This window comes from Manis pentadactyla, chromosome 5, assembly GCF_030020395.1.
Source record: "Manis pentadactyla isolate mManPen7 chromosome 5, mManPen7.hap1, whole genome shotgun sequence".
NCBI classification, from domain to species: domain Eukaryota; kingdom Metazoa; phylum Chordata; class Mammalia; order Pholidota; family Manidae; genus Manis; species Manis pentadactyla.
Window position 1 is genome coordinate 104,093,289 of NC_080023.1, and position 18,288 is coordinate 104,111,576.

The 18,288-nt window shown below is 33.0% G+C and overlaps 1 protein-coding gene across 4 annotated transcripts in view; it reads left to right on the forward strand.

Moving 5' to 3' along the window:
• BLTP1 (bridge-like lipid transfer protein family member 1) overlaps window positions 1-18,288 on the forward strand; it is a 216,933-nt gene that overhangs the window by 40,604 nt on the left and 158,041 nt on the right. For all 4 annotated transcript variants that reach the window (XM_057502585.1, XM_057502588.1, XM_057502589.1 and 1 more), the window contains exons 12-20: window positions 44-200; window positions 589-667; window positions 2,904-2,995; window positions 5,538-5,655; window positions 10,612-10,767; window positions 11,027-11,124; window positions 13,186-13,364; window positions 13,529-13,635; window positions 14,620-14,828. In XM_057502585.1, the coding sequence (XP_057358568.1) occupies window positions 44-200; window positions 589-667; window positions 2,904-2,995; window positions 5,538-5,655; window positions 10,612-10,767; window positions 11,027-11,124; window positions 13,186-13,364; window positions 13,529-13,635; window positions 14,620-14,828 (1,195 nt within the window). The remainder of the gene's footprint in view (window positions 1-43; window positions 201-588; window positions 668-2,903; window positions 2,996-5,537; window positions 5,656-10,611; window positions 10,768-11,026; window positions 11,125-13,185; window positions 13,365-13,528; window positions 13,636-14,619; window positions 14,829-18,288) is intronic.

Below are 18,288 nucleotides of genomic sequence, written 5' to 3' on the forward strand. Positions count from 1 at the left end.
TGTTTGAATAATATATCATTATTCTGTCTACCTCTTTATATAGAGATTGTTTATGGAAGTTTTTCTTCCCACCTGATTATCAAGTTCTGAAAGTTTCTGAAATTGCACAGCCCGGGCGACCAAGACAGATCCTTGCTTTTGAACTAAGAATGAATATTATTGCAGATGCTACAATTGACTTGCTGTTTACCAAAAATAGGGTAATTATTGAAATAATATGGTAGAAAATAGTGTTTAAAATTTGAACATTTTTTTCCAGAGTATTTTTCTGGTCACTAGTTCTATCCTTCAATTCCTTTCTATGAGCTCTCCCTTTCCCCCAATAATTATATGTATGTTAATTTCATTAAGTGTCAAATAGACAGAAGTTCATTATTAATAGTAGAACTTCATGCTATAGTGTGGTTATATCTCGCCAAATTGTTCTAGTGTGTTTTTGGTGTAAATTTGAACTTTTTGTTCTTAGGAACTTTTAATACCTATTTAATACCATTGAGATTGTATTTTGTCTCTGTGATAATAACTGAAAAGTAAAGATGGGAGTATAATTAAAATAAGTGTTTTATATAAATTATTTTCTTTTGGCAGGAAACAAATGCTGTACATGTAAATGTAGGAGCTGGCTCATATTTAGAAATTAATATTCCAATGACAGTTGAGGAAAATGGTAAGCGGTAATGAATATTCTGTTTTAAATTATTCATAGGAAAATGATATATAAATAATAGCTTGTTAGTCTGTTTAGTCCAACATTAATGGGGTTTTCTTTTTCCAGTTTTCTATTATATTTCAACGTACCTGTAGTTAGGACACTAATTATTACATAATTAAATTATTTGTGCACCTAGAGAGAAGGGAAAAATTTTTAAATCAAGTTAGGTCTTATAATTCTATGCTTTCATTATACCCTATACTTCTCTTTTGTAAGAGTGAGTATAATGTGTGTAGCATATGTTTTTCCTGTTATTCTTTGGTTCTGTGAGAGCAGGTGCTATATTTTTATTTTTACCAATACAGACTTGGTGCTGAACATAGCTGGCATGTGGTGTATGAGCAGTGATTGACTGAATGACTAATAGGCTTTGTTTTAGGTTGTATTATTAGTAGATTTTGCCAGGGAATAAGCAGGGTACTTTGAATACCATACCATTAAAAAAGTAAACATTTCCTGTTGAAAATATTATATAATGCCCTGATAGCTATAGTTTCATCTAAGCTGAGACAATCTGGTTCATTATGTATTTGAAATTTGGACTTTGAATCAAGTTAATCAAGAACGTGATTAAATACTTCTTGTTTGATTTATCAAAATGTTATATATCCTTCTTCATTTTCCTTCTTTCTATCCTCTTACTACATTTGTAACTGAGAGCAATTAAAATTAAATTCTACTTTATTCATTTTCTTGGGAGTGCAGAGAATAGGAACTTAACTGTATGTTTTAATCACTAGCCAGCAATGTTACTATTGCTAACTATAATTAGAGTAATTTTCATATCATTCTTTGCTGTCTTTTCTTGTTTGTGTCACTTGTTTTGTTGCTAGTGTAAGAATAAAGCAGGTGGATTTAACAGCTTGCATAAACAGGTAGCAGTCGGGTCTGCCTGCTTAGGTGATCAATGGAAACTGACTGAGAATGGTATAGTGCACCTTTTCCCCCTGAGTCTTGAAGCAGATGTATGAGTTTTTCTAGGTCTGTTGGATTCAGAGTAGTCAGTTGTAAAGAGCATCTTTTAGGAAAGCCTTCATTAAAGAGATATAATAGTGGGGGAAGGTAACTGGGGCTTGCACAAAATTGAGAATGGTTTAGTTAAGTGAATGCTTCTGCCATTTTTAAACTGATTGTGTACATAGGAAATAATCTTTGTATAAAATGTTTTTGTACAGTTATTGTTACATTAGAAAAAAGGGGTTACCTGAGGGCTTAGGGGATTAATAGCTTGAGCACACCTATAACGAATTCATGGGAAGTGCCCCAGCACACTGCTTATGGAACTCTGAGTAAGCCCAGAGGTCTAAGAAAAGCCCAGTTGGATTCTTGGGACAGGCTAGGTATTTTCTAAGATGACTGTCTGAGGGGGAAAAATAGACTTAGGTCTTAGTCTTAGAACTTTTCTGCTTTTGTTCAGAATGGGGCTTTGTTGTTTGGTTATCTGTCATTACATAAGAATAGCTTGTGTTTAGAAACTGTTATTACATAAGGAAAAAGGTTCAGAGTATTTCACTTCTTTTCTTGATGGGATACCCTTCTATGGACACTAACTCTATGATCATTAGTATATGGCTAGTTCAGCATGCATCCTGTTCTGTTTTTTTTTTTTTCAAACACCTGGATCTCTGAAAAAAGTTTTAAGTATATTTGAGTACATTTCTTGTTGTCCCTTGGTTATAGTCTAAAACCTGAGTCTCTTTTTCCCCCTCAAACTGTCATCTTAAAAAATACCTAATCTTTCCCAAGAACCCAACTGGGCTTTCCTTGCATCCTTGGTCTCACTCAGAGTGTTCCTCAAGCAGTGTGCTGTGGCACTTCCCATGATGAGAATATGTCCTGTTGGGTTAGTGGAAGGATAGTCATGAAAGCTATCTTAAATAGCTGAAAACTATCTTTTAGAGAATAGACTTGTATTTTGCATAGGAAAGCAAAATCAGGATAGACATTATATGAAGATGGAACTTTCTTCCTTCAGAGCTGTTCAAAATAAGAAAGGTCACCTATTAGATAGCAAGTCCCTATCACTTGGGTGTATTTAAATAGCAACTGACCACTATTTTTTGGATTGTAGTGGGAGTTGTTTCCAGCCCAAAATTTTCAATTATATGTGTGTGTGTGTGTGTGTGTGTGTGTGTGGTGTGTGTGTGTGGTGTGTATTTAGGTTTTTAATTTTTATGTTTTGACTTATTAGGTTATACACCTGCAATTAAAGGACAACTCTTACATGTTGATGCCACTACCAGCATGCAGTACCGGACCCTTTTAGAAGCAGAAATGTTAGCAGTAAGTGTAGAGTATATGATGATGTGTGTACATGCATAAAGTATGAATTTGGTTTTAATTTTTTAATATGAAACTTTAATGACTGGGAGGTCATCAAATGGTCCATCACCAGGTGCTCTTGGGCCTATTTTGGGGAAGAAGAGTAGATTCCAGAGTCATGGCCTCCCTTTGGCATCTCATCTGTCTGTTGCTGTACATCTCGTGTGGGGAAAGTGAATATAAGGCAATGTTACATGAGTTTTTGGCCATTCAAAATGTGGAAAGTTGTTAGAATATTGTTGGGTTTTTTATTTAAGTATCACTGATATACAATTTTATGTTTGTTTCAAATATACAATACAGTGGTTCAACAGTTACCCATATTATTAAATCCTTACCCCATCTAGTACAGTTACTATCTGTCAACTTAGAAAGATGTTACAGAATCATTGACTATATTCTCCATGCTGTACTACTGTTCCCATGAACAACTTATATTTTGATTGTAGATTATTGTGTCCCTTTATCCCCTTCACCCTACCCCCCCCCACCCACCCCAACCCCTCTGCCTTGGTAACCTCATCTCTTCTTGGTGTCTATGAGTCTACTGCTGTTTTGTTCCTCCATTTTGCTTTGTTTGTGTATTCCACAAATAAGTGAAATCATATGGTATTGTCTTTCTCTATCTGGTTTATTTCACTGAGCATAATGCCCTCTAGGTTTATCCATGTAGTTGCAAATTGCAGGATTATTTTTCTTTTTATGGCTGAATAATATTCCATTGTGTGTAAGTACCACCTCTTTTTTATCCATTTATATCTTGATGGACACTTAGGTTGTTTCCATATCTTGGCTATTGTAAATAATGCGGTGATAAACACAGGGGTGCATATATCTTTTTGAATCAGGGATTTTGTTTACCTTAGGTAAATTCCTAGAAATAGAATTACTGGGTCCTATGGTATTTCTGTTTGTAGTTTTTTAAAGAACCTCCATACTGCTTTTCCACAGTGGCTAGACCAATTTACATTCCCACCAACATTATAGGAGAGTTCACATTTCTCTGTATCCTCACCAACATTTGTTATTTCTTGTCCTTTGGATAGTGGCCATTCTAACTGGTGTGAGGTGATATCTCATTGTGGTTTTAATTTGCATTTCCCTGATGATTAGTGATGTGGAGCATCTTTTCATGTGCCAGTTGGCCATCTGTGTTTCTTCTTTGAAGAAGTGTCTGTTTAGGTCCTCCACCCATTTTTTAAATCAGGTTATTTGTTTTTTGGGTATTGAGGCATATGAGTTCTTTATATATTTTGGATGTTAACCCTACCCCCATTATCAGATGAATCATTTACAAATATATTCTTCCATACTGTAGGATGCCTTTTTGTCCTGCTGATGGTGTCCTTTGCTGTACAGAAGCTTTTTAAAGAAGTTTGATGTAGTGTCCCACTTGTTCATTTTTTATTTTGTTTCCCTTGCATGGGGAATTTGTCCACGAAAAAATTGTTCATGCTTATATTCAAGGGATTAGAATTTATTTTTATACTTCATTGTATAGATAGACTAACTCTCTTCTATGCTGTAAATAAAATAATTTTTTACTATGTATTTTCTGGCCCCTTTTTATTCTTTTTCAGGGCTTAATAAATCATTGTGCTTGTTACTTGATGAATAAAGTAAAAAGGAAGACAATCTTATTGATACCCTGGATTACTTCCTGTTAGACACAGAAAAAAATGTAAATGCTCATGATTAAAACTGAAGATTGGCAGCTAATTAATCAAGTAGATAATTATTTTATATCAGGGACAACAACAATAATAGCAGAAGCCTCTGTGGGATGACTGATGTCAGGAAGGGTTCTTCTATGTAAATGGAACCATTAGGTCCTTAATTGCTTGTCTAAACAAGCATATTTACACATTCATGCGTACATACATTAAGAAATTTTTACAATTACCAAGAATATATGAAATGCCATAAAAATATATTAAACTGGCATATTCAACATTTTAATGAATTTCTAAGCTATTGCTCATAAATAGTGCTGTGCAGTTCCTGGTCAGGCAGCCCTTGCCTTTGCAGAATTGCCAAGTGTTAGCAGGTGGACTGTAGCACAAAGCACTATGTCAGATGCATAACCACTGTGATGTCTAATTGGATTCCAGCAGCTATTTTCGGTCAAACTTCTTTGTGACAGTATGCATTGCATTACACACTCCCTTACCCTGAGCTTCTCACTTAACAGATTAGGCATAAGGAGGAATTAAGAACATTGGCTGTTACTGGTAGTTTAACTAGAGAATAGTAGCAAAACTGTGGCCTGATATTTCTTAAAGTTTTTGATCATATCTTGGCTTAGTATTTGAAGGAGCTGGACGTAACCATGGATATTGACCTTTAGCCATATCAATATTAAAATCTTGAAGGAACCTTCTGTTCTGCTCAGTAGGAAAGTAAGTTTTAATTACTCACCAGTGTGTGTGAGTTCATTTCTAATGCTGTTCACACAATGTCACATTTTAAGCTCTAATATTTTTACTTAACATTTGATTTACAGTTCCACATCAATGCCAGCTATCCCCGAATATGGAATATGCCACAGATGTGGCAGTGTGAATTAGAGGTTTATAAAGCCACCTACCACTTCATCTTTGCCCAGAAGAACTTCTTTACAGGTAATTTTCTGGTAATTATAAATACAATGAGATTTATCTCAGTGAACTTGTTTATATTCAGTAAGTTTGCTTTTAGATTTAACTTAAAGATATGATCATACATTTCATGCTTTCCTACTTTTACACTTCTCTTTTTGGGCCTGGAATATGAGAGGGAAAAACTTAAATGTAGATATTTTATGTTTCCTTCTAACCCAAACATGGAAAATGTGAACCCCAAATTGATCAGCTCAGGCTGCTGCTTGGTGTCAGTCTAGTGGGGGTTAAGATGGGGAAGCTCAATCAACTTCTTTCTCTTCCTGAATTAGGCATCAGCATGGTTTCATTATTTTGTTTTAGTTACTGTAATCCACAAACATTATATTCAAATAGTCACATATGTTATCTTCCTATTTGGAGGACCTGCCTAACCCTTTTCTGTTGGTATGTATAATCGAGGTAATGCTATCATTAGTTGGAAAAAATTCCTTTATTTCTTGCAGCATATTATGATAGCTGCTCATATTTCAAAACATGGGAACATGTACTCTTGGTTTCTGAATATTACTACATAAAAATAAATAGCATCTAAGGAGCCTTCTTGTAAAAAGTTTAGCCAAAGAAAGTGGGTCTGATTTGCCAGGTTCTAATATTTGCTTGACTGATTATTACATTTATCCATCCATCTACCAGTTATTTACAGGCATCTGGTCTGTGCTGAGTACTGTTACATATTTGGGGGAATAATGTCACTAAGGTATTCACAGGTAGTCCTGTCCTGACATTACTTTCTAGCCATATTATGTTGACCACATCACTTAATTGTTTAAACTTCAGTTTCCTTATTAGTGAAATAGGAATAACAGTTTCTACCCTAATTTTGCTATTGCTAGGTTTTTGGCCTTTTATAGTACCATTACTACAATGCGCTCCATCCTAAGTCTTTTATATTTGTTTTCCAGTTGCTTGGGGACTAGATAGAGTACTTCTGCATTCTTGAAGTTATATAATTCTCCAAGGCCTCAGTAGTAGAAATTTTGGCAAGTGAAACTTTTGTCACTGAAACAGAAGATTGGAGGAGTACTGTTCAATTCAAATTTATGAAAAAATAATAGCTAAAACTTATAGTGTGTATAATGTGTCTGTCTCTGTTCTAAGTGATTTGCATATATTGCAGAATCCTCATAATTCTCTGAGATCATCTGTTATTATCAGTATTCTTATTTTACAGATGAGGAAAGTGAGTTAGAGTGGTCAGTCAATTTGTCCAAGGTCCCACGACTAATGAGTTTGTCAAACTAGGATTCCAACCCAAGTAGTCTGGCTCAGGAGTCTGTTTAGATATAGCTTCTTCAACAATAACCTTTTCCCTCTCACTTAAGATTTTACAATTTTAACTTTGAAATAGATTATTATTTTCAAGCATTTAATCCTTCACCATTATTTTTCCTTCAGACATTTCACATCCTCGAACTCTGGCAGTTCTAAGAATAGTTGGAATAGAAGTATAAATTCCTCAGTATTTAATTTTTTTTTTTTTTGTAGAAGCACCCTCATTTAGAAAGAGTATTGTATTAGTTACTTTTAAACAGCCAGGTACTCTTTCCTAAATTATAACTATGTTTTCCCTAAATTATTTTCTTTCTCTAAATCTAGTCTTCATGCTTATGCCTGTTGGAATTCACTGTGTATTTCCTAAAATTTATTTGAAGTAATTTAAAGCGATAAAGTACACGACTTAAGTTCTTACCTCCCAGATTTAACAGCTGTAACTTCCAGTCATAATTCTTGTGTTGCTTACTAGAATCCTTTAAAAAACTTATTTATTCTTTAAAAAGTTTGATTACCAGAGAGTAATAATTGTTTAGGAATGAATATACATAGTCATAGTGTTTGAACTGCCTTTCTCTTTTCTCAGTTTTATATTTCTCTATTGATGGAATTCTGCAGAAAATCATTCTGTTTAGTGTGAGAGAATGCTAATATTCAACAGCCATTCTCATGCCAATTATTAGTGACATAAAATTCTTCTTAGGAGATTTCATTGTGAGACAAAGATAGTTTCGTGATAAATATAATATAGACTCTCAAGAATGGAAAATGTAAGAGAAAGACAGAAGTGAAATCTCTTCTGGGAGTAATGAAATTCAATGAGATTTATTCTGAAAAGGGGGAGAAGAAATAACTGTATTGCAAAGCTGCAGCACCAGTTGACTGACATTTTAGAGGGCATTTACTGAAGACTATAATTGTAAAGTGAGTTATAGGTGAGTTTTTTCCAGACTAACATTTATTACCAACCTAATAATTTTAAAAATTTGTTGTCTAAATGAGTAAGGCAGTCATCAAGAAAGTGCTTCCTTTTATCAAATCAAGTTATTTGATAAGACCATCTGGTAATGAGAGCAGCTTTTGATTTTGAGAGAAATACATATTATAAATAGTTGTTAAGATTCCTAGTAGAAATATTTTATTGTCATTTTTAATATGTATCAGCAAAGATAATACATAAGCTGGTATGGAAACTATATTGCAGAATATGTTGAATTTCAAATAAAGAGAAACTAATAAGACTTGTGAAAATAGAAATTGGCTGATAATTTTATAAAATTACATTGGTTTCCTGAGATGATTAGTAGATTATTTGAATTTGTGTTTATTTTAGTAGCAATTATATCTGAATCATTTAACTCACCAAAGTGTAAAGTAGATAAATAAAGTAGATAAATAACTCACCAAAGATAAAGCAACCTATATAAGTTGAAAGTCTCCTTTAAATAATGATTCAAAACAAATATGAACCATAATCTCAGTTCACACAGAACTTACAGGCATATTGCTTAAAGGCATAAGTCTTGTTTTTGCACTAGACTTAGACAAGTGAAACCATACAAAAGAGCATATAGAGTGCAACATGAATTGTGAAATTAACAAATACATGTGACTAAGACATGAATACAGAGGAAATCACTATGTTGATAAAGTAAAACTGCATCTTATTGTTGATATATTAAGCTACATCATATTAATATTAATATAAATTAGTATTGACATTGGTATTAACTGTATTTCCTTGCCATTTCATTAACAGAGGAATTTCTAATGTATGTGCACAATTTCTAATTTCTGTACATTGCAGCCAAATTTTTAATGAGTTCCATATATTAAGGTAAATTTGACTTCTGATTGCACAGCTGAATCTGTTATTTTCAAATTAAAGGTCAAAAATTTAAAGAAAACTACTTTAAATATTTAATTGTTTACCTATTATTTTCTTAGAAATAATTTAATAAATGCTACCATTTATAGAGTATTTACCCTGTGGCAATTACTCTGGTAAAATTTCACAGTTCATCATCTCAATTTCCACGATAAGTCTGTAAAGTTGTCCCCATTTTGTAAAAGAGAAAACTGATAGCACTTAAGTAATTTGTTCAAGATTGCATTGCTAGTAAAATGGTAAAGCCAGAATTTAAGTGGAGGACTATCTGGTGTCAAAGTCTGTGCTGTGACTATTCTGTTTCCATTGTTTCTCTCACATACACACATTTCTAATTTTATGTGCATAGCACTATATTATGTATGTTAAGTCTACAAAGATGAGCTTGACACCTATGGGAGGAGGCCATTTATTGAAAGATATTATTGCTAGATGTATACAAGGCATGTACATGATGTGAATGCCAGAAGAAGTAGAGGAAACCACTGTGATAGATCAGGGCTAACATCTTTATATGAGGAGCTTTTGCCTACTGAGGTTAAAAAAAAAATTAAGATACCAAGAATAAGCAGACTAAGTATATGAACATAATTTAAAAAGCAACAATTAAACCATAAAAATCAATACAATAACTCACAGTCAACAAAGGTGACTGACTGTAAATTCTGAGAAGGCAAAGTCTGTTTTGTTCACCATTGTATTCCCAGCATCTAGAACAGAGTATGGCACACAATAAGACAGTCTATAGTATATGTTTAATGAATAAAACAACATGAAAAAAATGTTCAACCCTACTTGTAATTAAGAAATTCAACTAAAGTGAGTTGCCATTTTTCAAATAGCAATTATTAAGCCACACCTTCAGAGAGAGAAAGGAGTAGAGAAAAATATAATGTAGAAGAGTATACAATGTAATAGATTATCTAGCTACTCTTGGAAAGCAATTCTGTAATTTATGATAACTTTGAGAAAATTCATAAACTTTGATCTAGTATTCCACTTCAGGAGTCTATACTGACAAAGTAATCCAGAATATATAAAATACCTTGCACAAAAATACACATCATGTTATATAACAAAAATTAGGAAGGAGTCTAAATATCCATATATAGTAAATTGTTAAGTATATCTTAAATCTCTCTAAGGAACTGTTATTAAACTCTTTGTTAATGCCTGTAAAATGACATGGAAAAGTTTTGGATTCAGTGACAAAAAGCAATGTATAAAATGTGCATCTACGCAGAGAACCAGGGCCCCGTTCTTTCCGTGTCAGCTGGAGGTGGGGGAGATGAGCCAGAGGACACGCAGCTGCTCCTTAAGGACTCAGCCACGCGGCACAGTGTCTCCTGCTGTGCTCCTCTGGGGAGAACCAGCCAGGGCCAAAAAAAAAATGTGCATCTATGATAGTATAAAATCTACATAGGGAAAAAAACTAGAAGGAACATATCCACAATGTTGAATATGTGGACAGTGGACTAGCAGATGATATTTTTCCTTTTTTTCATCTTCTAAAATTTCTTTATAAAATAATAGATATATGAAATGCATAATTGTTTTTAATTTGGAACAATGATTAGTAAGTAAACATCTATTTACTATTAGATAAGTTAGCTATATCTTAATTACCTTTTAATATTTCAGTATAAAAGTTCTTTTTAGTTGCAAAAGAAAAATTAATTTTGTATGGTGTTAGAATCTTTACATTTTGTTTTCTGAATTTGTTAATTTTACTTCTGTCTCTCACCCTAATAATTTAGATTTAATTCAAGACTGGTCCAGTGATAGTGCTCCAGATATTTTTTCATTTGTTCCTTATACATGGAATTTTAAAATCATGTTTCATCAATTTGAAATGATTTGGGCGGCTAATCAACACAATTGGATTGACTGTTCCACTAAACAACAGGAAAATGGTAAGAATTTTTACAAGTTAGGTTAAATATTCTGTTCATTAAAACAAATACTAACAAAAAAAATTGGTATTGATTTTGTAATTGAGTAGATACTATAATTGATCTTTTTTCTATTGGGAGTCTCTCAGAGAGCTACTTCAGAGTTTGTATTGAACTAAGCATACTGTCTTTTGCTTAGGTGTGTATTTGAGGCAATTTTAATTATTCAAAATTTTAATTAAGTCAAAAATAAATTTCCTTTTCTTTTCCTTTTTTGTAGTATATCTGTCAGCCTGTGGGGAAACACTAAACATTGATTTCTCTTTGCCTTTTACGGACTTTGTTCCAGCTACATGCAATACCAAGTTCTCTTTAAGAGTACGTATAATTGGATGCGTTGTTTATTCCATCAGCTTATCTTTACTATTCCCTGCCGATCCCATTGTCACCCGAAGTATTTTAGCTTTCCTCTGTTTACTAAATTTAGTGTCACAGAATTGCTTCTGTTTTTTTTGTAGTTAACTCTAATGTTCTGCCATTGTCCTAAGTTTCCCAACAGAAGTTGGAACAATGATTTAAAAAAAATTCCCTGAATTTATTATTTTCTTACAGCACATTTCTAACCTCTGTGGCTAATCTCTATGTTCTTTTAAAAACCGCTTCTAACTCCAGTGTTTACTTTGTGTAAATTGGATATTATGCTTTCCTATTTTTCATTCCTAATTGTAATTGTTAATTCAAGAAGTAACCACAAATACCTTTCTTCTTTTCATCTAGAAGCCAGCTCTTATGAATTCAGAGTTTTGTAGAACACCTAACTTAGCACATGGTAGTTGTAGTATTGATGGTGGCTATTGTGGTGAAAAGAGCAACAATAATAAGAGCAGCCAACACCTATTAAACAGTTTCTATGTCAGACAGTATTCTAAGTGCTTTTTATGTAGCAACTCATCTAATTCTCAGAACAGCCTTCTTGAGATAGTTGTTAACTCCATTTATGGGATAGGAAATTGGGGAGCCTAGTTTATGTGATTTTTCATGTAGCTAGTAAGTGGCTGACTTTAAATTTGACCACAAGCAATAGAGTTTAAGGCTCTTTTAACCTCTCTATTATGCTGCCTGTTAAGAAACCAAGCATCAAGATTAATGATTAACAAGATTAACAAAGATAAAGGGCCCTGAAAGGAAAAAAGTGAAGCCAAATGAAGATCCTTTGAAACACCAATTCATAATTCTTAAAAGCCAGTTGAGGAAACAAGACTTACTAGAATCAAGACACATTCATATTTTAAAAGTTAATAAAAATACAGAACACATCCAAAAGGGGAACCCTCCTATACTGCTGGTGGGAATGTAAATTAGTTCAACCATTGTGGAAAGCAGTATGGAGGTTCCTCAAAAAGGTCAAAATAGAAATAACATTTGACCCAGGAATTCCACTTCTAGGAATTTACCCTAAGGATGCAGCAACCCAGTTTGAAAAAGACATATGCACCCCTATATTTATCTCAGCACTATTTACAATAGCCAAGAAATGGAAGCAACCTAAGTGTCCATCAGTAGATGAATGGATAAAGAAGATGTGGTACATATACACAATGGAATATTGTTCAGCCATAAGAAGAAAACAAATCCTACCATTTGCAACAAGATGGACGGAGCTAGAGGGTATTATGCTTAGTGAAATAAGCCAGGCGGAGAAAGACAAGTACCAAATGATTTCACTGATATGTGGAGTATAAGAACAAAGAAAAACTGAAGGAACAAAACAGCAGCAGATTCCCACAACCCAAGAATGGACTAACAGTTACCAAAGGGAAAGGGACTGGGGAGGATGGGTGGGAAGGGAGGGATAAAGGTGGGGAAAAAGAAAGGGAACATTACAATTAGCATGTATAATGTGGGGGTGTGGTATAGGGAGGGATGTGCAGCACAGAGAAGACAAGTAGTCATTCTACAACATCTTAGTATGCTGATGGACAGTGACTGTAATGGGGTTTGTAGGGGAGACTTGGTGAAGGGGGGAGCCTAGTAAACATAATGTTCTTCACATAATTGTAGATTAATGATAACAAAAAAAATACAGAACACATTCTATCTGAGCTTAATATTAATGACAGGTTTTTTTATTTTTATTTTTTACTGAGTTACTTGTGACATATCCACAGATACCCATGAATGATAATCTTTTTACTGTTTTGTGGAAACTGATGTTTATTTATTTCTTGGTTTCTTTCTAATCAGAATTGCTTTAGTCAATATAAAACCTTATTCCAGTTATTAACCTGACTGTTCAATGAAAAATTTGCCTTTTGAAATTTGTTATTTTCTTTCAAATTTATTCTCCAGATTATTATAGATAGATTTGGTTGTAAATAGTAATCTAACATGTTTATGTACTTATTTTATTACTTTGGGTCATTATAAATTATTTTTTAGGGAGAAGATGTGGATCTTCATTTGTTTCTACCAGATTGCCACCCTAGTAAATATTCATTATTTATGTTGGTAAAGAATTGCCATCCAAATAAAACAACTCATGATACTGGTATTCCTGCTGAGTGCCAGAGTGGTCAGAAAACAGTTAAACCAAAATGGCGGAACATTACTCAAGAAAAGTGAGTACATAAAATTTGTCTTCTGAGTATTTTGTGTTAATATGTGGAGACCTCTACCTTTCTGATCTGTCAAAGAATAATAATAAGATCATTTGTAATTGCTTTTTGTATACAATTAAAGGAATAAGCATTTGAATAGAAACTCTATTTTTTATTCTTCAAAGATCTGGTTGGGTTGAATGCTGGACTGTCCCAAGTGTCATGCTTACAATTGATTATACATGGCATCCAATTTACCCACAAAAAGCAGATGAACAGCTAAAACAATCACGTAAGAGCTTTTATATAATTAATTTGTACTTTGAAACATCTAATGTTATGATTGACAGTCATCAAATATACAAGAAAGGGATACAGATATTTTGGAAATGCATTATATTTTGGCATAATTATATACATTTAAAAAGTTTTAAGGATTTGATGTAATTATAGCTAACTTTAATTAAGCATTTACCATTTATCAAATACTAGGTGTAGTTTTTTCCTGGTTTACATTACCTCATTTAATCCTTACAACAACTCTATGAGATGGATATTATTATTACAATTATTGTAGAGTTGAGAAAATATGCTCAGAAAAAGTACATAATTTTCTAAATGTCTGCCAACCTAGAAGCAGTGGAGCTGGAATAGCAAAGTGTATGAGAATCTGTGTATTTAAAGTGGTTGATCTTGTGAAATACTAGTTTCTGTAATGCATTTTTGACACCTGTCATTTCATATCATAGTTTCCCTGAAACTTATGTGCCCTATTACTGGGATTCAAAATGGAATAAGAGCCAAGCAATATATAAATATTTAAATTTTTCCAATTCAGTTTTAAAGAATAGTTTTAATAATTGTTCTTATGCATAAAACCTTGATACTGTCACATTGTATTTGAATAGTTGTTACATGAAAACAACTTTGTATTTTAATGCCCAAGTATATATAGTTAGAGCCAAATTGTGACCCAAATTTATATTGCAGGGACCTGATGAAAATGTTGTCTTTGTTAACGGGAATTTTTCATTCGTTCTGTGCAGTCTGATTTGTGTATTTCTACACATATTTTAATAAAGTCTATCTCTCTTGAATTTTTCATTATTCTTTCAAGTCTATGTTCATTATGCACTAGAGATACTATATCAAGGTTAGCTGCTTTCACGAAAATCTGCAAAATAGAATTTTTCAGTGAATAGTTCCTTCAAGAACTTCTAAAAGGTACTTTCCTCCCCCTTCCAATCATTATTGTTTTTTTCTCAAAATTTTCTAGTGTCAGAAATGGAAGAAACAATGCTATCTGTATTAAGGCCATCCCAGAAAACATCAGACAGAGTTGTTCCTTCTCCCTCTACTTCTTCACGTCCACCTGTTGATCCCTCAGAGCTTCCACCTGATAAACTTCATGTGGAAATGGAGCTTTCCCCAGATTCTCAGATAACTCTCTACGGACCTCTGTTAAATGCCTTTTTATGTATAAAGGTATGATTTTTAAAAGAACTTACATATTTGCAAATGTAGGTAAAGCAGTTAATATCTAATCGAAATTGAGTCCATTCAAAATAGTCAGTTGGATGATTTAAAGTTATTGAGGATGTATTATATATGTTGACGAGACCTGTGGCACTAGACTCGATTACAAAATTATTTATCAAAAATAGTGTACTTCTCAGTTCAGTCTTTTTTTTTTTTAGGATTTAGAATGTTCTAGAATCTGTTCTCAAAGAGATAAGATAGAGGGATATTTCAGGGTAGGCATATATGTGAACAAATTTTAACACATTGTAATTAATGCAGCAGTGGAAGTACAAGAGAACCTTGTTATCTAAGGATAATTGGTACCAGGAAAATCTACTTCAAGTAAATGCATTAAAGACAGACAACTTTATTTCATGCTAAATAATAGGCAAAGATTTGTTTGGAGCTCTGTCTTAAAAACTCAAGCAAATATATGAAAATAAGTTTATTTCAGAGTATGACAAATTTAGAATCTGAAGAAATATGCAGTACTTTGATCACAGACCAAATCAAGTGTTAATTCATTTTGGTATAATTTTTGCATTGAAATTGTATGATTGCATAGTATGATAGCACATTGTATTTTCTAAAGATTGATGCAGTCAATCTTTGATTTCATAGCATGTTTATGAAGTAAGGCTGTTTTAAGAAAAATATTTTAGCACTTTGTGTATTTTCTAAATTCAGATTTCCATTGTACTGTTGGATGTTTACTGTATCTTATAATCAAAGAGAGATTAATTACCCAAGCATCCAGAGGAGTAGAGTTACTTGTGGGATGGACTTTTGTGTGAGTCTAGTTTTATCTGTGCTTCCTTATTCACTCCTTTTGCAATTTCAAACCTGCAATGGTTTGGATATTGAATGCTTAGCTAACAAGGAATTTCATAATCTACAATGACAGGAGTAATTAATTCTGGAAAGGTTTCAGGATAATCAAAGTTGGTCAGGAAAGGACAATCAAGGTTTGTCATTAATGACTCTGGAAGCAGTGCTAGCTGAACAGGTTTTGAAGGTACCTAAAATCTCAGTATTTGACTTAATGTATTATATTTACTAAAAACTAACATAAAGCATCAGATGATGCAATTTAAGATAAAAAATGCAAGGGAAAGCATGTTCATGAAATCTAGCATTTTAAATAGGATTTTGCAAATTCACTTTTAGATTTTCATTGTACTCTTGTACTTATGGAAATCTATGGTTTCTGTTTCATTTTATAAGATTCCTGAAGGAGTAATTTTTCAGATTCAAAGGGGGTGGGGGGAGGGCACAGGTAAGTGTGCATGCACACACACCACACACACACACACACACACACACACACATGACCATTGTTTGACCTAAAATATTTTTCATATATTTCTCTCAGTATCTTATTTTCTTGGGATTGCATGTGAATAACTATAAAGAAGAATCTAAAATGAAATTTTAAGTTATAGTTCTGTAGAGGCTGAGTTGAATTTTAACTTAATATAAGTAATGATTTGGCAAGTGAAGTTGGTTATACTGATATAATAACAGTTTTGAATGCTATTAGAGGAGTATTAACTCTGGTTTTTGCATTACTGTATGTATACTGAATCTCAATTTCTTTAAATTTAAGAAATTTATAGTAATATTCATAAATAATAAGAGGTCTATAGCAAAGAATATAGGGAAAGAAGTATATACCTTTATTTTATACTTCATAAATTCTATTCCATAGATGTTAATAGTTGATAAACAACCTCTGTTGATAGTTATGTTTTGATACAGACTTTTCTGGGCATTATGATTTTATAACCACTTTTTAGTAGTGTCAGAAGTTTGTTGTACTAAAGATTATATTAGTATTTGCATTCCTCAAATTAACTCAGAACTTGTATGAAGTGTCTACTAAAACAAATTAAAATGTTTTAAGTTCAGACATTTTATAAAATATATATCTAAAGCAGGACAGGCAAAGGTTTTTAGGCCAGTGAACTTATGCTTCCCTTTATTAGGAATATATGTTACTCTTTAATGTTTTTTTCTTTATTTTTCTCTTCTCTTTCTCTCTTTTTTTTTTTTTCCCCTCTACCAGAAGACTTAGTGTCATGCTGACATGGAGGTGTCATGCTGACATGGAGATGTCATCCTAGCTTAAATATCTCTGTTAATTTTTGAAAATTTGTTTTAATATATAACTTATGTTCTTCTTAGGGTTAGAATATATGTGTGTATGTGTAAGAAAACAGAGTTTGAAAATTCATGTAACTGAGATTGTATTTTCCTTAGTTATCAAATTTAACATCAAGAAATTCTTCTATTTGCCTTATATTTGTTTGTACAAATCAAGAATTGCCTTGTATTTGTTTATACATTAAAAACTGATTCCCAAAATCCATGGAAGAAACTAGGCCTGCCATTATCATTACAAAGAATTAGAGAAGAGTATATGCTTAAACATACATTAGCATTTCTGAGGACAGTTTATGAAATGGGAGGTCTTCTGAAGATATAGACAACGTAACAGCTCTGTCAGCCCAAAGTCATTTCAGTCATACTAAAACAGGATATCATTTTTTATATGCACATAATAAGGTTGGATAACCATACCAGTATATTACTTTTCTGAATTGACTTCTCTCAGTCTTACTACATTTTTTTCTTAATGGGAGAAGGAAATCTGAACTAAATAGCGATAGCATGCAAGCAGTGGCAAATAGTAACTGTGGATTAAGGGTAGGTATATATGGTATATATGTTTTCCTTATTAAAAAAAGAGTTTCAGTAGTCTTGAACAGAAGCCTGGCTATCAAGTTTCCATTTGTAAAAAATATAATATTGGAAACAGCATTTGTAGGGTTTTTTCTCTGCCTCTCCAATTATATTAGCTGTCTTTAATTGTTGATAATTCTTTTTTTTTGAGAAATGAGTATAATTTCTCATAAGATGAATATTAATTTTTAACTGGGAAAAAATGGTAGTCTCTTGTTACTTGAAGTAGTTACTTGATACTCATATGCTAAACTATCTCTAGGAAAGTGAAATACTGGAAGAATCTAAAGTAAATTGAAAATGTAGCTTATTTTTGTAAGGTAAATTCTAGCCGAAATAAGCAAGCAAAGACCAGGTAGTTTATTTGAACGCAATTCCCAGGCGAGGTTCACTAGTCTATGGAAATGGAGGCTGGGGAAGTCGCGCTCAGCAGAGCAGGCAGCAAGTTTTTAAAGAAGTCAGGGGGAGGGAGAGCAAGGGTATACAGTGGCGCGGGGATTGGCTCACCTAGGGTACATGGGGTCTTTTATTGGCCTTTAGCCAAGTATTGGAAAGTTACCACTACTCTTCTAGCTTGGGGGAGGGCTCTAGTTAGGAATATTGTCTGATCAGACTCTGGAATGTTGTCAGACCGGAACCTGTTGGTCTCTTTGCCTTGTTTGGTGAGGCCTGAGCTTGTCCA